General features: G+C 47.8%; 2 protein-coding genes across 3 annotated transcripts; both read left to right on the forward strand.

Annotated features, from left to right (window-relative positions):
* The first annotated feature begins 1,918 nt into the window (after positions 1-1,918).
* Positions 1,919-14,728, forward strand: ATF3 (activating transcription factor 3). 2 transcript variants are annotated; one of them, XM_032466446.1, is made up of 4 exons: positions 1,919-2,141; positions 7,964-8,207; positions 11,195-11,302; positions 12,555-14,728. In XM_032466446.1, exons 2-4 carry the CDS (start codon positions 7,968-7,970, stop codon positions 12,750-12,752), a joined length of 546 nt encoding a protein of 181 aa, XP_032322337.1. In that variant the 5' UTR covers positions 1,919-2,141; positions 7,964-7,967; the 3' UTR covers positions 12,753-14,728. The 2 variants fall into 2 exon arrangements, with proteins under 2 accessions (XP_032322337.1, XP_032322336.1); XM_032466445.1 differs by having other exon boundaries at positions 1,920-2,123; positions 12,555-14,009.
* A 1,454-nt stretch (positions 14,729-16,182) lies between these two features.
* On the forward strand, positions 16,183-19,596 carry FAM71A (family with sequence similarity 71 member A). Its single transcript, XM_006193281.3, has one exon. The coding sequence runs from the start codon at positions 17,655-17,657 to the stop codon at positions 19,413-19,415; it is 1,761 nt and encodes a 586-aa protein (XP_006193343.1). The 5' UTR covers positions 16,183-17,654; the 3' UTR covers positions 19,416-19,596.
* The last annotated feature ends 2,781 nt before the right edge of the window (positions 19,597-22,377 follow it).

A 22,377-nucleotide genomic window follows, 5' to 3' on the forward strand; every position in this document is an offset into this window, starting at 1 on the left:
CGCTGGAAACCCGGTGAGGTCCCGAGCAACATCCCCGAGGATCCTGCGTAGAACCCCGAGACTCCCGGACGGGCTGGGGACGGGGGAACTTGCAAGGCTGCTCTCCGCGTTGTTCTGGGCCCCGGAGCTAACCCTAACACCCAACACCGAAGCTAACCCTAAGGGTGTTCTGAGTGAGGCTCAGGTTCGGGGGAGAGGAACCTGGGTGCGGGGGACTCAGTTTTATTTGCAGCTCTGGATGGTATCTGTCGGAGGCGCTGAGCAATCAGAGAGGCTGGAAAGAGGAACGGATTCCCCGAGGGTGCGGGACTCTGTGTATAAGGGAGAGAAATAAGAGACAGACAGACTGGCCCCTCCATTACGACTCCCAACAGCCGAAGGCTGCAGGTGAGGTGGGGCTACGGGAAAGATCTCGGCTCTGAGATCCTTCTAGTTCCTATCCCAAATTACCAAACTATGATCTTGCATCGCCTCTCTCCCAAAAGGCAGGTAGAAGCAGGTGAACCCTACACCCCACGGGCGCGCACGGTCTCCCTCTCAGCAGGTACGAAACATGGCGGGCTCGCGTCTACCTATATTCGTCCATGAGCAGTTAAGAAGGTCCCTGGTTCTGCCGCTCTGGAAGTTGAGACAGCTGGGGTGGGGGAATCGGAACTAGGAAATCGTTCTTAAAGGTTCAAATCCAGTTCTGCTGAAGCCTCGATTCGAATCTGGACCGTGAAAACTCGCACTTTCCGCCACTCGGCTTTAGGGCGGAAAGGATTTCTGCTGCGGGGCCCCTTTTCGGCTGCGGTCAGCCTGTCCCCAGTCCTGGCCGTCCGGTCCCTGCCCAGGCCTCTCTCCGCGCAGAAAAACACGTGAAAGGCGAAGATGTGTTTTCCCTCAACATTGCCTGAGAGCCAGGTGACCCCCGCCCCTCCCCGCCCGCAAAGACCAAAGCACCTTTTCTCTCTTCCTCTCCCTGTTCTCTAGGCTTCAGTCTTATTCTTAGCCCCTCTCTGAGTTGCCTCTGATTTCTCCAGGTCGCCCATCTTTCCACGGTCTTGCTCGTTTCACTATCAATTCTAAACGCTTTGTGGCTGTTAAAAAAAAATCCCAACCCACAGGTCCTACCACTCGCCCTCGCCTCTGAGCCGGGTTCCCAACTGGCCAAGAGGCGGTTCCGCGTGTGCGCTCGTGTGGGGGTGTGCCGAGGCTGCGGGCGTGGGCGCACGGTGCCCGCTGAGCGCTGCCCTCCGCTCTTGAGTTAACGGGCAGAATTCTCACAGTCCACGCCGCAGAGGTCACCCCCGGCGGGTAAAGGTGTGGGTTCACTGTAGGGTGTCTTTGGGGACGTCTCCCATACCAAGGACTAACGCTTCTGTTCCTACCCCGCCCCCTAATTGAGAAGGAGGCGTTTAGCTGGGAAGTGGGTATTTTCCTGAAGCTCAAGAAAATGACCACGCATTTTAGAGGAAGGTCGTGCCCACTTCCCAGCCTCACCTAGTCTGGGCAGCAGCCAGAACCCGCCTCTCCATCCCCCTCCCTCCTCAACCTAGCGGAGGGAGAGATGCCAGCGCGGTGGAGTCATGCCGCTGGCTTGGGCACCATTGGCTCATGCCTGGAACACGCAGCGGCGAGTACGCACATCTGGCGGCCAGCCCGGGCGGCTCCGGTCCTGATATGGAGAGAGAGGGCGGGCGGGTGCGTGTGTCCCGGCGTGAGAGGCCGAGAGAACGCGTCCAGGCCAGCTCCTCCCCGAGCTTGCATCACTGGTCCCCCTTTTCCCCTCCTCCTCTGTGGCCCCTCCCCGCCACCTTCGCCCAGCCTAGTTCGGCTGGTTCTCCGGGGAAGCTATTAATAGCATTACGTCAGCCTGGGACTGGTAACCCGGAGTAAATGGGCGCGCCGCCAGCCAAAGAGCTATAAAAGGGGTGATGCAACGCACTCACAGCCACAGTCGCACTCAGCGAGGCGCGCACTGCACAGCGCTCTCGCCGCGCCGCTGCCCCAGTGGACTCGCCACCCCGTGCGCCGGCCGTGCGCCCTGGGTTCTCGCCCGCCGGCCCCACAGACAGCCTGCCCGACCCCGCCCCGACCCCGCCCGCCCTCTGGACCCTGGCCGCCCCGAGTGGAGACAGGAGGTGAGCGCTGGAATCTGAGTGAGTGAGCGCGGCAAGGGTGGCTCGCTTTCATTCCCTATGCGCCCCTCTAGTAACCAGTTCTCGACCCCTATACCCACCCCCGACCTGCGTCCCCAGCTTCTGGCTTCGAGAGAACTCCAGCTGAACTTCTCCCAGCCACCACTGCTCCTCTGCGCTTGAGAAACTTTTTCTCAAAGAACTAACTTTCTCTTTTGACTTGGGGCGCGAAATGCTCCTGGCGACGGAGAGGTCCGGCTCCCACTCCTCAACCGGCCTCGAAGCACAGCTCCTCTCCGTTCTAGCGCCTACTCATCCCCTGGGAGCGGGCGAGGGTAGGTGGGTGCGCAGGGTGTCCGAGCCTATCCGGCTCGCCGACCGGCTCTACCCCTCGCTCCGTGCACGGTCAGTGCCACTCCCGAGCCCAGCCTTTCCCGAGAGGCACGGAGAGTGAGGATCGCAGAAGGGCTGCCGGAAGGGCGGAACGGAATGAATGGGGAAGGGACCCGAGAGCTGGCCGCGGCCGCTGGCGGTCGCCCTGAGCACCTCGGAGCCATGGGCGGCAGGACCTCGCCGGGAGCCGGGAGCAAAAGTTAGCTGGGCTGAGTTTAGAGGTGGCGCGAGCTCCTGTCGCTACCCTGGGGCGGAAGGTGGAGAGGGCTCCCGGCACAGGTGCCGAGCTCCTTGGCCCCAAGACTTATTATCCCAAGTAACTAACACGCTTTTCTCTCGTACCTGTGACTCAAGCTCTGGCTCTTCCTCTGAGGGTTCGCGGATTTCTTCGCTTTTCGTCCAGGTAGACTGACTGTGAGGGTAGGAGGGGGAGCGACAGTGCGAAACCAATTCAGATAACTGAGAGAATAGCTCAGTGGTCTAGGGGCCAGGATCCTGAGAACCTATACTGCACTTGATGTCCTTAAGCCTCAGTATCCCCAGCTGGGAGATGTGGGCATGTAGACACTCCTGGTCGCCCTCTGCCTGTTTGCGAGCAGGAAGTGGTGGTTAAACCGGATATCCATTAAGGTCCTTTTTGGACGAAGATTTTCAGATTCTAGAGTAGTGTAAATGAAAGGAAAGGGGCCGATGAGAGGACTTGAACAAGGGGGCCTGGAATTCTTTGGTCAGCCTCTGAGGCAGAGGGGGAAAGGGTACTTCTCTGTGGGACATCTCTTCCCTTCCCAACGTTCTTTCCACTGATTGGTTTTCCTTCTCTACTCCCTCCGCACCCCATTTTCATCTCATCGACTTACTTCCTTTCCTCCTAACCATTTTCTTTTCCCTAATTTCACTACCAAATCACAAATGCTTTCTTAAAAATAAAGGAGTTGCTAACCCTTGATGGAACCAGAAAAAAAAAATTGGGCGCTAGAAAATCTGGGTGTTCTCTCAATGCACTTACTGGTGGTACTTTAGTGTGGGTGACAGTCACATCTCTTTGGAGCCTCTGTCTTTAACTTTAAATGAAGAAGAAATTGATATGACTGTCCTATTGTTTTGCATTTGGCATTTCTTGTAGCATAATGCTATAACATTAAGCTATTGCTTTGAGGATATCCTGGATGAAGACTGGGGTGGGGGTGGGTTTTGCAGTTGTTATTGTCTGGATAGTCAGAGACAGCACTGCAGGCAGCACTCCAGGTGCACAGTGTGAATAAGATACAGCACCCAGCAGCTTCTGGAACTTCCAGATCCTCCTGTCTTAACCCCACCGTTCCCTTTCTCCCTCTTGGTCTTTTCTCCCCATTGTTCTCTTTCTTCTATACTGCTCCTTGTCTTAGTCCTAGCAAAGTCTCCTCTGTTGTGGGTACAGGTTAGTAGGACTATTGACCCCTCATCTACCTGGCCACTGGCTCTGTTCTCCATTTTGGTTGGTCCTCACACCGTTGGATCTCTGCTGGTGTAAAATGTCAGTGGTCAACAGCTAGCCTAGACTGGACCACTCACCAGCTTTATGGCCTTGGACAAGTCACTTTACCTTCTGGACCCCATTTTATTCAATTAAAAAATGAAGATCTCACCTAGATGACTCTAATATTGTGTGTTCTGTCCCATATATAAGGCTCATGATTTCTTCCATTTTCAAATTGGCTGGGCATGGAACAGGGTCAGTGGTTCCAACTGTTACCCAGCCTGGGAAGGAGGAAGTACACAGCCAGGACACCACAGAAACCAGAAATGGTTTCATGTGTGAGAACTGGTTATTTCTCAAGTACCTAAGACCAGTGGAGACAAGCTGGTGCCAGTAAATAGTGGGGTGGACTTGATCGATGTGTCAAGAGGCCAGAGGTCCATCAAAGTGCAAAAGAAGCTGTGACTGACCTGAATTTCTTGAAGGTTCCAGTTAGTTCCTGATTAATGAGGCAGCATTATGAATGCCCCCTCCCCGAAATGGGGAAAGTGGAATCACAGTAATAATGGCTACCCAGGATGTCTATAAATCCACCTTCATGAATTTCACAGAATCTTCCTGACAGCCCTGTGAGGGAACTGGGGCAGGCAATATTGCTCTCATTTTACAGATGAGGAGACTGAGGCCGAGAATGTGTGAAAATCTCGTTGGTGGGTGCTCAGCTTGTGAGTGGTAGTAATGGGCCTGCAAGCGTCATCTCTGTCCCTGACACCCAGCCTTACACTGACAACCTTCCTGTGGTCTAGGAGAAAGACCTAGATAGGAAATTAGTGAAAGAACTGGCTTCCTCCTATGAGATGTTTTATGAGCAGCACTTAGTGGAAAAAGATGAAAATTAAGAGTGAAAATTCAACATAGTAGCAGCTACTAGGAAATAAAATCTGGGAGCTGAATTTCTAGTTAAAGAAATACATGAGTAAAGTTTCACTTTCTTGAAAATGGTGAAACTGCTGATGATATGACATGATTTCTGATTGGAGATAATGAAGCAGAAGGAAAATGCAGGTTCTCTGCAGTAGGCCTGGGCAATTTTAAGATCAGCGTAGGAAGTCAGCTCAGAAAATCCCCCAACATTTTTTCTTCGATGAAGGGGATGTTAGAGGGTCTCAACTTTCTGCAAAACTGTCTGAAGACTTAACTTCATTTTCCTCGTTAGGGACTCAGCCTGAGTCTAGGCTAAATCACACCTAAAGAGAATGAGTCAAGGAATAACTAGGAAGTGTCTCAAGAAACTGAGCTTTAGCCAAGGGCAGGAAAAGCCCAAGTCTCTACAGATACAACTGCTTTACTTTTTGAAAGGCTTTTAACATTTCTACAACCTGTTTCCATCTTCCAGTAAGCTCACCCAACGCTTTTCATAAAAGCATTCCATACCACTGACATTCTTCAGTTTCTTTCATCAGGACTGCTGACTTTACACCAAGAAGGGGGAAAGAAATCTCAAACAGCAGACCCCCAAGCCCTAAGAGCTCGTTAATAAACTTAGCTGGGAGGTGAAATGGAACTATGTTCAAACTGCCGTGTAGAAGGGAGCCGTGCCATCCTCCCGACAAAGGCTAGCCCAGTGGCCGCTCTGAATTCCAGTTCTGAACTGTTGAGTTTTTAATAAAGTTGAAAAAAGGAGGGAAAATGCAAATGCATGGGGGAACCTTAAGCCTCTGACTGTGGAAAACTGGTTTCTCAGAGTTTATCACCTGCCAGAAAAGTCTCCTCCCACCATCCTAAGATTATAGGATTAAACTGATAGAAGAACATCAGTTCTGACTCATGACACATGGCTTTCAGAAGAGAATTACATACATTTCCAGGGTTTCTTTGAATAGTCAATAACAGTGGCATTCGTTAGCCTGGAATTCTTGCCTCCATGAGAGCATCTTGGATCTTAAGGGGGATTTAGAGGTCAGTGTGTTCTATTCAGAAGTGTTTGAGATCAAAGAGAATAACCAGCCAGCCTCCCACCTGGACCCCACAGAGAGCCAGCTGTGGGCTGGAGAGATCACTGGGAAGCCCAGGAATAACATATTTCCTAGTCACCTTAAGTTTTCTGGGACATATTCGGGAATTAGTTCCTCAGCTCCTTGTACAACTCTATGGGAAAATAGGGTGCTTGTTATTTGCCCTCTTCTACCGTGGAGAAAGAAGGCTCTGGAAGGTATAATGATGACGCATGAGGAAGTGGGCCTTAAATCTTGGTGTTCTGACCCCAGTCTCAGAATTTTGTGAATAAAAGACCCACTTATACATACTCCCTGAATTCAGGCAGCAACCTGAGTGTGCACTCAGTCAGAGAAAGCTCAGCAATTCATTAGAGTTCAAGTTCTCCCCATGGCTCTCTGCTTAGCCTCCCCTCCAGCACTTCAGTTATAGGACCCCTACCCATCCCCACACCTGCCCCCAACCCCCAGGAAAATTTGCTCTGTTTTTGCAGTGAAGAATTACATTTTATAGCCTATAAATTAAGGGCATGAGTTCTGGAGTCGAACTTAATTCCAAATTCTGATGCTGCCTCATACTGACTCTAAGACTTTGGGCAAATTCTTTAGCTTGACTAAATTTCAGTTACCTTGTCTATAAAATGGGATGAGGACCTAACTCACTGGGTTCTCATCAAGACTGAGTGAGATAATGCACATAAGGTTTCTGGTATCAAGGAGGCACCTATTAAATGTTAGCGACTTGCCAAAGGACTTCATCTGGCTAGACTTGGCTAATGACTGCAGGTCGCCAGAGTGAAAGGGACGCTCCAGGGATCCACCTGGCCTGACAGTCCCCATACTCATCTCCCCTGGAGAACTGGCTGCAGGGATGAAGGGGGATGGCCACTGCTGGAGGGAGTGTCCAGCAGGGAGAGATTTATGGAGGGCTATTCTAAACTGGAACCATGGCACTATTACTATTTCTGCCCTTTCTTTTTGTTGACCCTTTGGGTTCCCTGGGCCATAGAAGGATAGAGGTAAGTGGGACCTCAGAGGCTATCTGATCTGACCGCCCCTTCCCCATTTCAGGTATTTAGTTGGATAGTTTCCAGTGGTCAGCAGGCATTGGGAGCAGCTGGTGCCAGGTGCAGGGCCAGGCTGTGGAAACAGTGACAGTGGAGACTCTGTCCCAGTGCTGCAGGAGCTCCCAGACATTTGTTGTATGAAGACTGAGACTCAGAGAGCTCAGGTCCCACTACTCCTTATTGCCAGAGCCAGTCCCAGAGCTCCCTGTGCCCCTAGCCCTATGCCCTCCAAACATCACAGAACTGAACAACGCTCCCGAAAATAGATCCACATTCTGAGTGCCTCACTTTTCTTTACTCTGAGATCTTTTGTTTCACCAACCTTAACCTTAAGAAGAGGCTACTAATCCCTTGTGACCTGAATTCCCATGCCCCAGCCTCTGCCTAACTGGGGTGAAGAAACACACCTGCTACAGTTACTGTTCTCACTGATTTGGATCCAACTTGCTGAGGGAGAAGCTTTGGAGATACATTTGCTAAATTCAAGGGTCTCCCACCCCTTGCTTTTACTTCCACTCTGATAGATCCAATTTAATTTCAGATACTTTCCAGGTTTCTTTTTGAAAAGGAGACTGCAAATGGGGTTGCATAACAGTCTCACTCATTTTTTTTTTTAATGTTCTTCCTCTTTCAGGACTGTTTGAGGCTATATTTGCATATATGCACACCAGCCAAAACTAACAGAATAGCCTGAAATCCACCCCTTATAAACTTCAGTTAGGCATTTTATCCACATCACTGAACTGTACATTTTAAGAACCTGTTTTACTCAAGATGAGGATGGTGTGAAATGAAAACAAAGTGGAAGCCCAAGAGCTTATGGGACCTTCCTTTTGGGTCTGGGGCTCGGGGGTTGGAGGTCACAGGTGTGGGGGTACTTGAGCCCATGCCCCCAAATTCCTGAAGCAGTTTGGGTTTCGATGTGTCTTTCAGCAAAATGATGCTTCAACACCCAGGCCAGGTCTCTGCCTCGGAAGTCAGTGCCTCTGCCATCGTCCCCTGCCTGTCCCCTCCTGGGTCACTGGTGTTTGAGGATTTTGCTAACCTGACACCCTTTGTCAAGGAAGAGCTGAGGTTCGCCATCCAGAACAAGCACCTCTGCCACCGGATGTCTTCTGCGCTGGAATCGGTCACTGTCAGCGGCAGGCCCCTCGAGATGTCAGTCACAAAAGCTGAGGTGGGTTCTCCCAGGGGTGTCCATTCTTTCTGCACTTACTTATCAAACATCTACCGCGCACCAGGTATGCTCTAGGCAGCAGGGGGCTGCAGTCGTGATTGAAACAAACAACAGCACTGCCCTTCTGGAGCTTACCTTCCGTTGGGAGGAGACTGACAACACACAAAATAAGTAAATACATGATATAAGAGGTAGGGGCAAAGGAGAAAAAATAAAGCAATAAAGGGGAAAGGGGAGTAGGGTGGGAGGAGTTGCTGTTTTAAATCAGAAGGTCAGGGAAGGCTTCACTGATAGAATGGCCTTAGAGCAGACTCGAAGGAAGAGGGGATGAGAGCCATACAGGTATCTGGCAAAAGATCAAGAACAAGGGCACTGAGTGGGGAGTGTGGTTGATACACAGGAGGAGGAGCAAGGTGGGCCAGGTGGCTGGGGTGGAGTGTGGGGTGGGAAGCAAGGTAGGAGCTGAAGTCATGGGTGGGGACGAGATCACACTGGGTCTTATAGTCTATTGTAAAGATACGGCCATGTATTCAGTGAGGTAAAGGCACTAGAGGGTTTCTGAGCAGAGGAGCAACATGGTCTGACTTAATATTTTTAAATTATTTTTCTTTTTCAAAAAAATTTTAAGGGGGTTATAGCTCAGTGGTAGAGTGCATACTTAGCATGCACCAGGTCCTGAGTTCAATCCCCAGTACCTGCATTAAGTAAACAAATAAATAAACAAATCTAATCACCCCCCCCCCAATTTTTTAAAACTGAAGTTTAGTTATGTTAGTTTCTGGTGTATAGCAGAGTGATTCAGTTATATATACACATATATATTCTTTTTCATATTTTATCCATTATGGTTTATTACAAGCTAGTGAATATAGTTCCCTGTGCTATACTGTAGGACCTTGTTGTTTATCTATTTTATGTATAGTAGTTTGTATCTGCTTATCTTAAACTTCTAATTTATCCCTCTCTTTCCCCTTTGGTAACTGTAAGTTTGTTTTCTATGTCTGTGAGTCTGTTTCTGTTTTACAAATAAGTTCATTTGTGTCATATTTTAGATTCCATAGTTAAGTGATATCATATATTTGTCTCTTTCTGACTTACTTCACTTAGTATGATAATCTGTAGGCCCATCCATGTTGCTGCAAATGGCATTATTTCACTCTTTTTCGTGGCTGAGTAGTATTCCATTGTGTATATATACCACATCTTCTTTATTCATTCATCTGTTGATGGACACTTAGGTTGTTTCCATGTCTTGGCTATTGTAAATAGTGCTGCTATGAACATTGGGGTGCCTGTATCTTTTTGAATTAGAGTTTTCTCCAGAGTGGGATTGCTGGATCATATGGTAACTCTGTTTTAGTTTTTTAAGGAAACTCCATACTGTTTTGCATAGTAGCTGTCCCAAACTACATTCCCACCAACAGTGGGAGGAGTTCCCTTTTCTCCACACCCTCTCCAGCATTTGTCATTTGTGGACTTCTGAATGATGGCCATTCTGACTGGTGTGAGGTGGTATCTCACTGTAGTTTTGATTCGAATTTCTCTGATAATTAGTGATGTTGAACATCTTTTCATGTGCATATTGGCCATCTGTATGTCTTCTTTGGAGAAATGTCTATTTAGGTCTTCTGCTCATTTTTTGATTGAGTTGTTCATTTTTTTCTTTTTGAGTTGTATAAGCTGTTTGTATATTTTGGAAATTAAGCCCTTGTCAGACCTATCATTTGTAAATATTTTCTCCCAGTCCAGAGGTTGTATTTTCATTTTGTTTATGCTTTCCTTCGCTTTGCAAAAGCTTATAAGTTTAATTAGGTCCCATTTGTTTGTTTTTATTTCTATTGCCTTGGGAGACTGACCTAAAAAAACGTAGTACAATTTATGTCAGAGAATATTTTGCCTATGTTCTCTTCAAGGAGTTTTATGGTGTCATGTGTTACATTTACTGACAATATTTTTAAACGATTACCCTGGTGGTCATGTTGAGAATGGGCACTAGGAGCAAGGGCAGAAGAAGTGTACAGAAATGAGAGGGTCTGAACCAGGATGAGGGCAGTGAGGTTCTGAGATGTCGGCTTCTGGATCTGTCTTGACAGCAAAGTTAATTTCCGGAGTTGTATGTGCGTTCTGATTCCAAGTGGAGGACTCAAGGGTGATCAAGTAGATTTTTTCTGCTGGGAAGAGAATGCACCAAATGATCTAGTTGAATGTTCTGGTCCCCTTGGTTGCTGTAATTCTCAACCTAAAATAAGGTATGAGCCTGTGAAACCCCTAGGCATCTTGTGTCTGGGCAGTGTGAGCCTCCTCCCCAGATCCCAGTCACCTCTGGGAAGGCAACATGCTAGAATGAGGCAGTTGTGGCCTACAGAGGATGCAGGAAGAGCCAAAAGCCTAGATTTACAACCAGTTTTGTAGTCTGGTGACCATGAGCTGGCTGGGGAATGGGCTTGGGTTCCTCTTCTCTAGGAGCTGCACAGGCTTCTCCTAAATTTAGGAAGGAGGTGCTATGAGGATGCTCCAGGTGAAGGCAGAGATGAATGGGGCTGCCCTTGGTCTTTAATGGAAGAAGAGGCAGGGGAATGGGTGGCGAGGTGATGTTCTTGAGGTCATTCCTGGTCCTAGGGGAAAGGATATATTTACCAAACAAAATCTGTTCCTTGCTCTAATTGCTTACAGTTATTGCCAATAGTAATATCAAACTCCTATTTTAAAATCCAAATGTTTTTTAAAAACAAAATAAATTTTAATTTCCTAATATTGCCAATATAATATTAACAGTTCTTTGACTTTCATTATTCATTGTGTGTGTGTGTGTGTGTTGTGTGTGTGTGTAGAGAGGTTTCACGCAAAAGTCTAGAGCTTTACTTTCAGATCCTTTAACGTTAGGGTTGCCCTCGCTTGCTGGTTTTAGCTGGCAATAAAAGGCAGTGTATCTCAGGGGGGTTGTATTTCTTGCCTTCCATTAAGCTTGTGCCTCTTGAACTTTACAGGTGGCCCCTGAAGAAGATGAAAGGAAAAAGAGGCGACGGGAAAGAAATAAGATTGCAGCCGCCAAGTGCCGGAACAAGAAAAAGGAGAAGACAGAGTGCCTACAGAAAGTGAGTGCCTTTGCACCTGCCCCTAGCTCCTGCTCACCCCTGTCCCCCACCAACTCATGTTCCACGAGGAAGCAGAGTGTGAAAGCCCAAACTTAGAAGTGTTTTCCCAAGAAGGGAAAGCTGGTACCTGGCAGCAGAAATGCCTGTTGCAGAGTGAGGAGGTAGCAAAGCTGTAAGCACCACGAATGTGACTCTGAATGTGTAAGAAACAGATGTGTGAATGAAAAACCACAAGATCATCTGATGCCCATATTTCCAGCAGCCTCAGCCAGTCCATGCATGTCCAGAAACTTCCAGGCTGCAGGATATGTCACCCCAGTTAAAGAGGTTTCATTTGCCCATTTTCCTGAGAAAAGGAAGCTGCCATCTCTCATTTAGCTCACTATGAAAAGCCTTTAATTAATCTCTTCAAACAAGTTTATTTCCTTAATCCACAGACAGAGGTTACACTTGCTTTGCATTCGTGTCTTGTTCTTAACTTTGCAGCCCTTCTCCTCAGAGCAGCCAATAGTCTGTGCTCCTGGCTGCGTTCAGCCAGCCCCTCTTCCAGAAGGGAGAGGAAGCAGTGGGATGTGCACCTGTGGGCTGGTGGAGCAGGCTGTGATGCCGTCTTTCCAGCAGTTGTGTCCCACCCCCAACAAGTGTGGACAGGCTAGGGCAGAGTCTTCACCCAGGGTCCATAGGTCCCCAAGGGTTCTGTTGATTGCTTCAGGAGGTCAGTGAAAATTAAGACATTTTGGGTATTGCTATGTACATTCTTTCTGGGGAGATGAGCTTCTCAATGAAACCAGTGACTCATAAAAGACCAAGCACCATGAGACTGGATTTCTTTCCAGCCCATAAGGCCTTTGCAGGTCCAGAAGACCTGCCTATGGGCTGTTGGACTCACATAAAGGAGATCTCTGTGCCATTGGTTCTATTACTGTTTCATTACTATAAGAGTCACGATTTGCCTCAACCTTGAGTGGAAACTCAAGGGCATCTCTGAAGGAGCCTCCAAGTTCAAAGGCTTCTCCAGGCTGTGGATTCTCCCAAACCTAATGCTGCTGCACTGGCTTTGTGGAGCACTGTAACAGGGAGCCGACGGCATTCCTCCTGCAGGCCACTCCCAGCTTGATGAGCCCCGTGGAATGTTCCAGCCACGTTCCAGCCGTTACTCCTACCACCCAGGAGCACTGGCAGGCCCCTCCCCCGGCCCCATCCTCACTGGACCTTGGCTCCCTTCCTAGTATCTCTGTTGCTTGTCCCCCAGGAGTCGGAGAAGCTGGAGAGTGTGAATGCTGAACTGAAGGCCCAAATTGAGGAGCTCAAGAATGAGAAGCAGCATTTGATATACATGCTCAACCTTCATCGGCCCACGTGTATTGTCCGGGCTCAGAATGGGCGGACTCCGGAAGATGAGAGAAACCTTTTTATCCAACAGATAAAAGAGGGAACACTGCAGAGCTAAGCAGCCATGGTATGGGGGCAACTGGGGAGTCCTCATCAAATCCTCCTTTTCCATCTGAAACCCTGAAGCCATTGGAGATCTGACTTCCTGTGCACCTCTCACATCCCAGCAGCAGAGAACCATGAAGGCTTGAGGGCCCTTGGTGACTCAGCTGGGCCTTTCCACTCCACCCCAGGGTGGACTTTGGACCAGGGCAAGGGTATCTTTTGCCTCAACTCCAGGATTTAGGCCTTAACATGTTGGCCATCCTTGGATTCTCCAGATGGTCCTCTGGTTAGGGTCCTGCCTGCCTTTCATCTGGATTCTACAAAAACCAGGACTCCCACCATTAGGATTCATGCAGAAGCAGTATCTGTAACTTGGGTGGATGGGGCCACCTCCTCTGCTGCTGCTGCCAGGCTCACTCATATGGGACGTGGAGTAAGAATGGCATCTCGTGAAAGTTGTGCAATGGCCAGGGTTGTGCTTGCTAGCAAATATGCTGTTCTGTACAGGAATGACTGCGTGCAAGGTGTTCGTTTCAAAACTAGGCGTTGTGTTCTTCCGATGTTTGCACCACACAACACCGCTATGACTTTTTCGCGACTTTCCTCAGACCTGGTTTCTGAGAGTTTGGGGGGCTATCACCATGGGCAGTGTCTTACAAAATGTTCAGGTGGCCAGAAAAGCGTGTCAGCCCTGGGAGAACAAAACGGCCGGCTAGCAGAGAGTCTGGTTTTCGTGCCAACAGAGAAGGCCTCCTTCCCCTTGGCACCCAGGCATTAACGCAGGTCCTCTGTTGCAAACTCAGTTATAACATCACAGGAAGAACGCAGAGACAGAGTCCAGGTTCCCAAGGGTTAGGACTCTCTGCTCAGTGACTTAGGTCAGGAATCTTTTCTAGGCCGGATGAGCCAAAGAATATTCCATTTTCCTTTTCTTGCGGTTGAAAACCACATTCAGTGAAGACGCATTTGAAGCCAGGTGATGCCTAGGCTTTAGCATTATTAGATGTTAATGGCATTGTTTTTGTCATGCAGATGTTTGTAGAAATCTGGCCCAGAGTGTTTATAGCTGTGAGAAAGTCACTCACACTGGCCATGAGGACTCTGGCTACAGTCTGTTTAAATTCTGATGTTTCTGTGAAATCCTCAGAGTGTTTAATCCTACTCAGTAGTCTCATTACAATTTTCTGTAAGAGAAAATATTACTTATTTATCCGAATATTCCTAACCTGTCAATGTAATAAATATTGGAACCAAGACACAGTGAACTTAAGTGTTGCGCAGGTTTCTGTTCTTTAAAATCAGTGGTTTGTTGAGATCTAACCATCCCCTTCCTCTCTCCTTTGGAGATGGCGGCGTGGGGGAGTGGTCTCAAGTTACATATATTCTTCAAGTGTTTTTCTTTGTTCTTTGGCATACAACTAGGTAGGATATTTGACTTTCAATCCTGTTTCTCAGTCTGTGGTTTCTGATGTTCAATTTCTCATTGACAAATTCTAGAACATGGCAGCAAGTATATCCTTTAGATTAACTATTTGGTATTTAGAATTTTGATATAAAAGTTGAATACCTTAACTATCATTTTCTCTGATATATAAAACCTAACATGTACGTACGCCTGTTGTTCAACATGAGCCATGGACACCTTGCATTTGTCACAGATCTTGTCATGAACTCGTCACTTGAATTACATCTCTTATAATGTCCAAATATGGATCTCATTGTTGCAAATATATATTTCAAATTTGGAAAAGAATGGCGGGGAGGATGGGAAGGAAGAGAGGAAGAGTGAGGACGAGAGACAGTATAACTAGATAGGATAGGCGTGATAATTCAAAGAAAAGGAGTCCACCTAATTTTCTGGACTCTCCAGAGCATATGATTGCTTAGGTCTGTAACAGAACCAGGGTCCCTCGCTCTTTGCCTGTACATATATGTAACATTCACAGGCAGGAAATAAAAAGTGGCTACTCTGCCACCAATGCCATTCTTCAGAGAGGTTCTGGTTTCATTAAATGTTAGATTCATGCACGTGAATGGTGCCTGCTCCTTTGAACTCGTGTATGATTCCTTTAAACTGTCACTTGTGACACAGGCATCCTAATTTTGCTGCTTTAATTACATATCGGGGTAGTTCCTAATTTGTCAAGAGCATCTTGTAGAAGTACCATTCACCACTCTTTTCAGGAGATAATCTATTTTCCTTATCTTGGTGGAGGGGGAAAAATTTCTCTGCATTCACCTTCTGGTCATGCCACCAATCAGCTGCTGTGAAACTCAAGACATTTTTAAGCTGCCATGGACAACAATGAATTCAAGAGGAAGGAAGGGGTGGTGGCTGTGGCAAGAAAGACTGATCTGAGAAATGCACTGTAAATCATTAGTGGAACTGTAAATTCTTTTAATGAACACATTGAAAATAGTTTTGTGTAACCAAGTTTATGTTTTGCTACTATAATTTTTTTTAAAAGGATGAATATGTATTTACCATCAAGTTACTTAGTTCATCTAGTTTCACACTTGACAGAGAGGGAAAGGTGGGGTTCTGAGAGAATTAACTTGGCTGGGACCTCTGCCAGAGTCAGACACCTGGTTTGACAAGGTCTTTTCCTTGGGCTGCCACTTGCTGGGGTGGTGACATCACACTGGGAGAGCATGGAGAGCCCACCCTCCCTCCTCTCTCCTGCCTTCATCGTGACCCCTTGCCTTTCCCTGGGATCTGACCTGACAGCTGTTTCAGAGTAAAGAGCTGTAAGGGGTTCTGGCCCAGATCAGGGGTCCTGGAATTGAAACTTGCACCTTTCTGCCTGGAGTGAAGATGCTGACCATTTTCCATCTTTATCCTAATTTCTCCCCTGGGCTTTGAATAAACCCTGAAATACCAAGCTTTGCCTGTCTTCTGCATCCTAAACTCTTTGGTCACATTCCCACAGTTTCTCTGTGGAGTCAAGTGTTTCGTGGATCTGCCTGAGGAAGAACCTTCGAGGAGGCCAGGTTTGCCCAGTGAGGATCCTTCCGTGTTCTTATAGTGGCTCTAACCCCAGAAGCGTCTCTATTTGTCTTATCAAGAACTGCTCTGAGGAGCACGGAGGCTAAAAAGGCCAGCTGAGTCTAATGCTAATCATAGTAAATCAAACAAAGACAAATATGACATTGACACAACATTGTAAAATGACTAACTCAATAAAAAATGTTAAAAGAAGACAAATATAACATAAGTGATATCACTCATATGTAGAATCTAAAAAAATGAGACAAATGAATTTATTTAGAAAACAGAAACAGACTTACAGACATAGAAAACTAACTTATGGTTACCAAAGGGGAAAGGGGTGGGGGAGGGATAAATTAGGAGTTTGGGGTTAGCAGATACAAACGGCTACATATAAAATAGATAAACAAGGTCGGACTGTATAGCACAGGGAAGTACATTCAACACCTTGTAATAACCTATAATGAAAAAGAATATGTATATATATGTATGACTGAATCCCTATGCTGTACACCAGAAACTAACATAACATTGTAAATCAAATATACTTTAAAAAGTGGCCAGGAGGGAGGAGAGGATGAGGGTCATAAGAGAGAATAATAGGCTTCCATATGCAGTCTGTTTGCACAAGTATAGGGGAGGGGAGAGTCTGCGGTGATCCCCTGGATAATTTAATCCCCAAATCAGCCCAGTTGCTGTCTTGGGTTCTCTTCATAACATATGCACACATGCAGAATTAATTATGCAGCTTCTAATGATGCACTAAGTAGGTCTCCTTAAAGGTACTTAAATCAGTGCAGTTTGCAAACATTTGGGTGGCTGAAGCTTTCCTTCGGGGCAAAGCACTACAGTGGTTCAGAACAAAGGCTTTAGAATCAACTACATCTACATTCAAATACTGCCTTCACTACCATTAGTTCTGTGAACTTAGATAAGTGATAAAACCTCAATTTCTTTACCTGTAAACTGGAAAATGTAGCAACAGCACCAAACTCAATGGGTTCTTATGATCACATGTCAAGAATATAGCATGGTGCCTATGAGAAGCAAGTTTTAAAATTTTCATTTTGTAACTCCACTTTTTATTTCCTTTATGATTTTTTTTTATTGAAATAAAGTCAGTCTACACTGTTGTGTTAATTTGGAGAAGCAATTTTAATGTTATTTTTAAAAATCATCATCGTCAACGCTCACTGAGATTTTATGAAAGGACAGACTAAGGCCCAACACTGCCAATTCTAGGTTATTTGAAAAAATTAAACCATGAGCTCATATAGTTCAAATCTATCCCATTATCTTATTTACCTATAGATTTTGTCTAGTTGCTGAATTTGGAGGAGAAAAAAAGCAACCACACAAAATTTTCCCATTTGGAGAAATTTTTACTTGGTACCCACCTGAGTCTCTGGCAGGGTGGGCCTGTCCTCTGTAGGGTCAATGGGGTGTTTGGGGGAAGATGGTGGCCCTGCCCAGAGGGGGTGGCTGGAGGATACGAACAAAGGGGTATGTGACAGTGACAGGTCACAAAGGCAGCAGAGGATAAATATGCCTGTGCAGAGGGTTTAGGCTGAGAGAGTGGTTGCTTCTCTCACTAGTACTGCAGTTCACAGCCTCTCGGGAAGATAAAAAATCAGAAGCAGAAGTGAGGTGAGGCAGAGGGGAGCCTATCATACCCCTCTATACTTGAAGAGATTCAGCCTGGGGGCCAGGCATCCTACAGCATCCCCACCTGGATCATCTGTGCCCCCACCCCTGCCTGAAGCAAAGGTGGGGGGCCCGAGGGTAGGGGTGGGCTTGGGAGACCTGTTGTGGAGCCACCTGTGACACGCAGGAGCTCCACTGCTCCCTCTTCTGCCAACGAGGCCAAGGAAGGGAAGACCCAGGGACCTGTCTTGCCAGCACTGCTTGTCGTGACCAAAGACAGCCATGAGCAGGGAGTTTCTGTTACCATATTACACGGCCCAGAGCGGCTCGGGAGTGGGCATGTTCAACACTGCCATGGGGAAACTGCAGCGGCAACTGCACAAGGGAGAATACGACATATTCAAGTACGCACCGATATTTGAGAGCGACTTTATCCAGATCACCAAAAGGGGAGAAGTGATCGATGTGCACAACCGTGTCTGCATGGTGACCGTGGGCATTGCATCCACCAGCCCCATCCTCCCGCTCCCAGATGTCATGCTGCTGGCCCGACCAGCCGCCGGCTGTGAAGAGCATGCTGGGCGGGGCCAGGCCACCAAGGGGAAAGGCCGCAAGGCTGCCAAGACCTTAGAGCTCACCAGGCTCCTTCCCTTGAAGTTCATGAGGATCTCCATTCACAACCGCGAGAAACAACAGCTGCGCCTTAAGTTCGCTACGGGCCGCTCCTGCTACCTGCAGTTGTGTCCCCCTCTGGATGGGCGGGAAGACCTCTTTGCCCATTGGGAAAAGCTGATTTACCTCCTGCGGCCACCAGTGGACAGTAACAGCAGCACCTGTGCCATTCCAGCAGGAGACATGATCTGCATGCCGGTGTTTGAGGAGGAGGACAGGAGGAGCCCAGCAGCGTCGGATTTCCAAGGAAAAGGGGATCAAGACCAGGTGAGCATCAGGAGCCTCCACGTGGGTTCCGAGGTGGCCGCGGCCACCTCTGCAGCTTTTGCTGGAGGGGAGGGGATCCAACTGGACTCCCTTAAACTCACTACCATTTCCTATGCAACCACCACAAACACAAAACCTACAGAGCTTGGCAAAGAGTCAGCAGCGAGATCAATGACAGAGGTGGCAGCGGCAAGCACTGCAGCAGGCACTTTGAGCATGGCAGGGTCCACATCTCCTGCCCCAGAACAGCTGGGCATGGCCACAGCAGCCACAGCCACCAAGAATCCAGGAGGAAGCAAAACCAAGCTAGCCACTGCGGGCACTGACAACATATCCCTGAGGAGCATGAGATGGGGCGTGGCAGGTGCCGTGAACAATTCGGGGTATAATTCCAGCACATCCACCAGCCTCTCCCCTGAGGCCAGCATGACTGTGGCAGGAGCAAAACCCAGCAAGACCATCAGAGGAACAGCCCACAGCGAAGACCAGGGGCCCCTCATCTCCACCTTACCACAGGAAGGCCAAGTGAGCGAACAGGATGGGAGGCCACAGCAAGTGTCCCAGGCCCACAAGGGAAGAAGGGAGAGAAGGGAGCGACGGGAAAAGGAGAGAGCTCTCAGGAGCTTCCAGCACCGCAGGTCAGGGGAAAGCCGCCATAGGGCATCGGGGGACAAGGTAATCCGAAAAGCAGCCAGCCAGTCCTCAGCCCGCCGTAGAGCCTCAAGAGACAACAAAAAGGAGAAAGGCCGTGGCAGCCCGGAGGACAGCAAGCGGGGTACAGCGCACAAGGGCATCAGCCACGCTCCCATTGCCAAGGAGTCCAGGACCTCACACAAATCAAGTAGGAGCTTATCCACAGGGAGTTCAGGTTCTGACACCAAGAGACTCAGCAGGATCAGCTCTTTCTTGAGGAGCGTCAGAGCCAATCTTACTACAAAAGCAGTGATTCCACCGCAAGATGAAGATGAGGACATCCTGGCTAAGGCAGTGGGAAGGACCAGCATGGAAGTGATCGTGGAGACAGCAGAGAGTGGCCAGGAGCTGGAGATCATCGATGCTGTGGAGGCTGAGACCATGGAGACAGTGACCTTTGAAGCCCATTAACAGGACCCAGAGCTGGAAGCTGCAAAGGGGACCAGGGCTCAGGGAAGTATCCCTGGAAAGCCTAATCCAGCTTCCTTACTGCAGTTTAAATAAAGAACCATACAACCAGAGAAAGGCATGTAGCGTTCTGTCTGAATCTCTAGGTCCTGAAGCCCAGTAGTGACCTCACAGTGGATTCCGTGATGTCAGCCGTGCTGCAGCCTGAGACCCCAGTGTCCAGGCAGGGGCAGCCCCACCTCACACACATGCTCAGTGGTACCAACAGGAATGCTGCATTTTGCCTCCCCAGAGCCACCGCTGAAAATCAGACTCCAGCCTGGGAAGGTCTATGGTCACCATCTCCCTAACCTTTTTATAAATGTTTATTCCCCCTGAAGGTCTGTAAACAAAGCAAGGACAGGCCTCCTATCCCCTCAGGCTAAATGGGGCAGCAGCATTTGCTGGCAATCAGAACAGTGAACACTCTCATCTAGACTTAGCCATTCCCTTCCTAGATACCTGGAGAAACACACATGTTCTAAGAAACAACTGTGAGAATGTTTATAGTAAAAATAATAGCAAAACACTGGAAACAGCCCAAATTTCCATCAACAGAATTAATACAGCAGGGTATGAAGAGAGTGGGATATTCAATAGTGAAAAATGAATGAGCTACACACATTAGCATAGATCAACTTAACATGATTTTTAAAAACATTAAAGAATGAAATGTAATTCCACTTACAGAACTGTTCAGAAATAAGATCATATAATATATCACATACAGTATGTTTCATAAAGCTGTAGACAAAAATGAGGGAACAGTAAACAAAATTTGGGACAGTTTTCTCTAGAGTGGAAAGGCTAAATCAAGAACCACTGACACAAGGCTGTCAGTGCTGCTGGGAATTGTTCTCTCAAGCAAAGTGGTAGGCACACAGATGTATTTTTGACATTTTACTATCTCTGAAATCAGGATGGTCCTACAATTACCGTGGCAGTTGTGATAAAATTATTGCCAATGCTTTTCCATTATGTTTTCACTTTCATGTATGCACAAAAGTGATATGTCAGAAAGGCTTGCTCTCTTTAAATTACATTTCCTAAAGGTAAATTACAAGAACACGTGTTTGGTTATTAGAAACAGAAGGAATGATATTCCTATTTTTACAGAGGAGAACACTGAAGCTCAGAGAAGGTAACCTGCTCCAGTCACACAATGGGATCTTCACAGAACCGTGATCCATCAGCCCATTTCCTTATGCAAAGCCCTGTCTGAAGCATGGGAAGGAGGTAAAGCAAACAAGCCTGAGACAGGACCAGCACAAGAACCTGAAACCCAGCATTCTTAACACTGTTTTCCCAAACTCTACAGAGATGAGCATCAATTTTACTGGATTGAGGGGAAGGAAACGTAGGTGCTGGGGAGACACCGTGATTCAGTTTTCAGACTACAGTGAGCTCACTGCCCTTAGCTGACCTTATTTCAAGAGCATCCAGACCACCTCCGAGCTGTGTCTGGCTCCCAGGCTTCTACCCCAGCCTCTGGTGTGACCCGAGCTGCAGCCACAAACAGGCTCCCACCTGGAATTCCAGGGTCCACTCTCAAGTGGGGCTGCCTCTGTCTGCAGCCCAGTCCTCCCCCCAGCTGCTAATTAAACTTTGGTTGTTTCTTCACACCAAATCTTCAGGAACTTTCTCTTTCTGGGGGTTCCAAAACGAAATCCTTACACCTTCACATGAGGGAAATTATTTGTTGGGTCACAGCATCCTCGCTGCTTGGACCTTCAGTCTGTGACTTCTACAGACATCATCACGGAGGGTGGGGAAGGTCTCTTCTGTTGGTGGAGGGAATGGTGGGCACTGGGCACCGATGAGAAAGGGGAATAGCCCAAGACCTACACATATCTACTGTTTTCTCTGGCCAAACAAGGTTCCTGACCCCAGGATGAGTCAAGTTATTCTTAAGAAAGAAGGGACATACCATGCCAAAGATTAGATACCAATTGGCCCTGTGAGAAAAACAACCTCAGAATCATTAACCTGGAGCTTCAGAGAAGCCTGCAGGCTGCGGGGAATCATAATTAATGGTTTACTCTTCACCAGCTTTTCCCTGGACTCACGGTGGAGAAATCATAAAAAGATCACATCACATTCCTTGGATCTTATGATTTTCACACAGGCAAATGCTGATTAACGCTGGTCTGGAGGAAGAAAATGTAATAAAAACACATGCATAGCTCTTAGCCCTTTATAAAGTTATTTAATATACGTGCCCCCTTCTGATTCTCACATCTCTCCATTCTGCAGATCAGCAAATGGAAGTTCTGAGCTTTTCAAGAACTTGCTCAAGGTGAGAGGCAATGGTGCAGAGAGGAAGCTACCTCAGGGGAACAACTTCTAAGTGACACCTACTCTGTGCTACCCGGGTCCTGCACAGAGGTATAGAGACAGTGGAGGGGAAAGGACAGTCGTGAGTAATTATCACAAATTTGAGTGACAGATGCAATGAGAGACACATGGTCAGGGACAGGATCCATTCACAGGAGGGGTTCCAGGGCATGGGAAGGAGTTGTCGGTTAGGGAGGACATCACTGAGGAGTTGGCAGTTTTAAGTATGAACAGGGCTCTGCCAGGTAGAGGGAGTATGAGGAGCCAGGGTAAAGGTAGTGGAGGGGTGGGCGAAGGGCAGGGAGAGTATCAGGCCACGGAAAAGAGAGTGTGCAAAGTACAAAGGCTCTAAATATCATGGTGTTTTGAGCAATTACAAGTATTTCAGTACTGCTGGTTGGTGAGCAAGAGAGGACAGACATGAGGCTGGAGAATCAGGCAGTTGGATCTCAGGGGACCTGGAGTACTGCATGAATGTCTGGGACTTGGGGAGCCACTGAAGGCTAGCCCTTGATGGGAGTAAGATCTCTCTGGCTCCAGGGTGAAGAGTTGACTGTCAGGGGGCTGTCGGAGACAGGGGATCCTCCAGGAA

The sequence above is a fragment of the Camelus ferus genome, chromosome 23 (assembly GCF_009834535.1).
Source record: "Camelus ferus isolate YT-003-E chromosome 23, BCGSAC_Cfer_1.0, whole genome shotgun sequence".
Classification (NCBI taxonomy): domain Eukaryota; kingdom Metazoa; phylum Chordata; class Mammalia; order Artiodactyla; family Camelidae; genus Camelus; species Camelus ferus.

Excerpts from the sequence above, each read along its gene's own strand:
- ATF3 (XM_032466446.1), top strand. The coding sequence starts at position 7,968 with ATGATGCTTCAACACCCAGGCCAGGTCTCTGCCTCGGAAGTCAGTGCC. Across the intron at positions 8,208-11,194 it reads TGTCAGTCACAAAAGCTGAG|GTGGCCCCTGAAGAAGATGA; the intron begins GTGGGTTCTCCC and ends TGAACTTTACAG. Across the intron at positions 11,303-12,554 it reads AGACAGAGTGCCTACAGAAA|GAGTCGGAGAAGCTGGAGAG; the intron begins GTGAGTGCCTTT and ends CTTGTCCCCCAG.
- FAM71A (XM_006193281.3), top strand. The coding sequence starts at position 17,655 with ATGAGCAGGGAGTTTCTGTTACCATATTACACGGCCCAGAGCGGCTCG.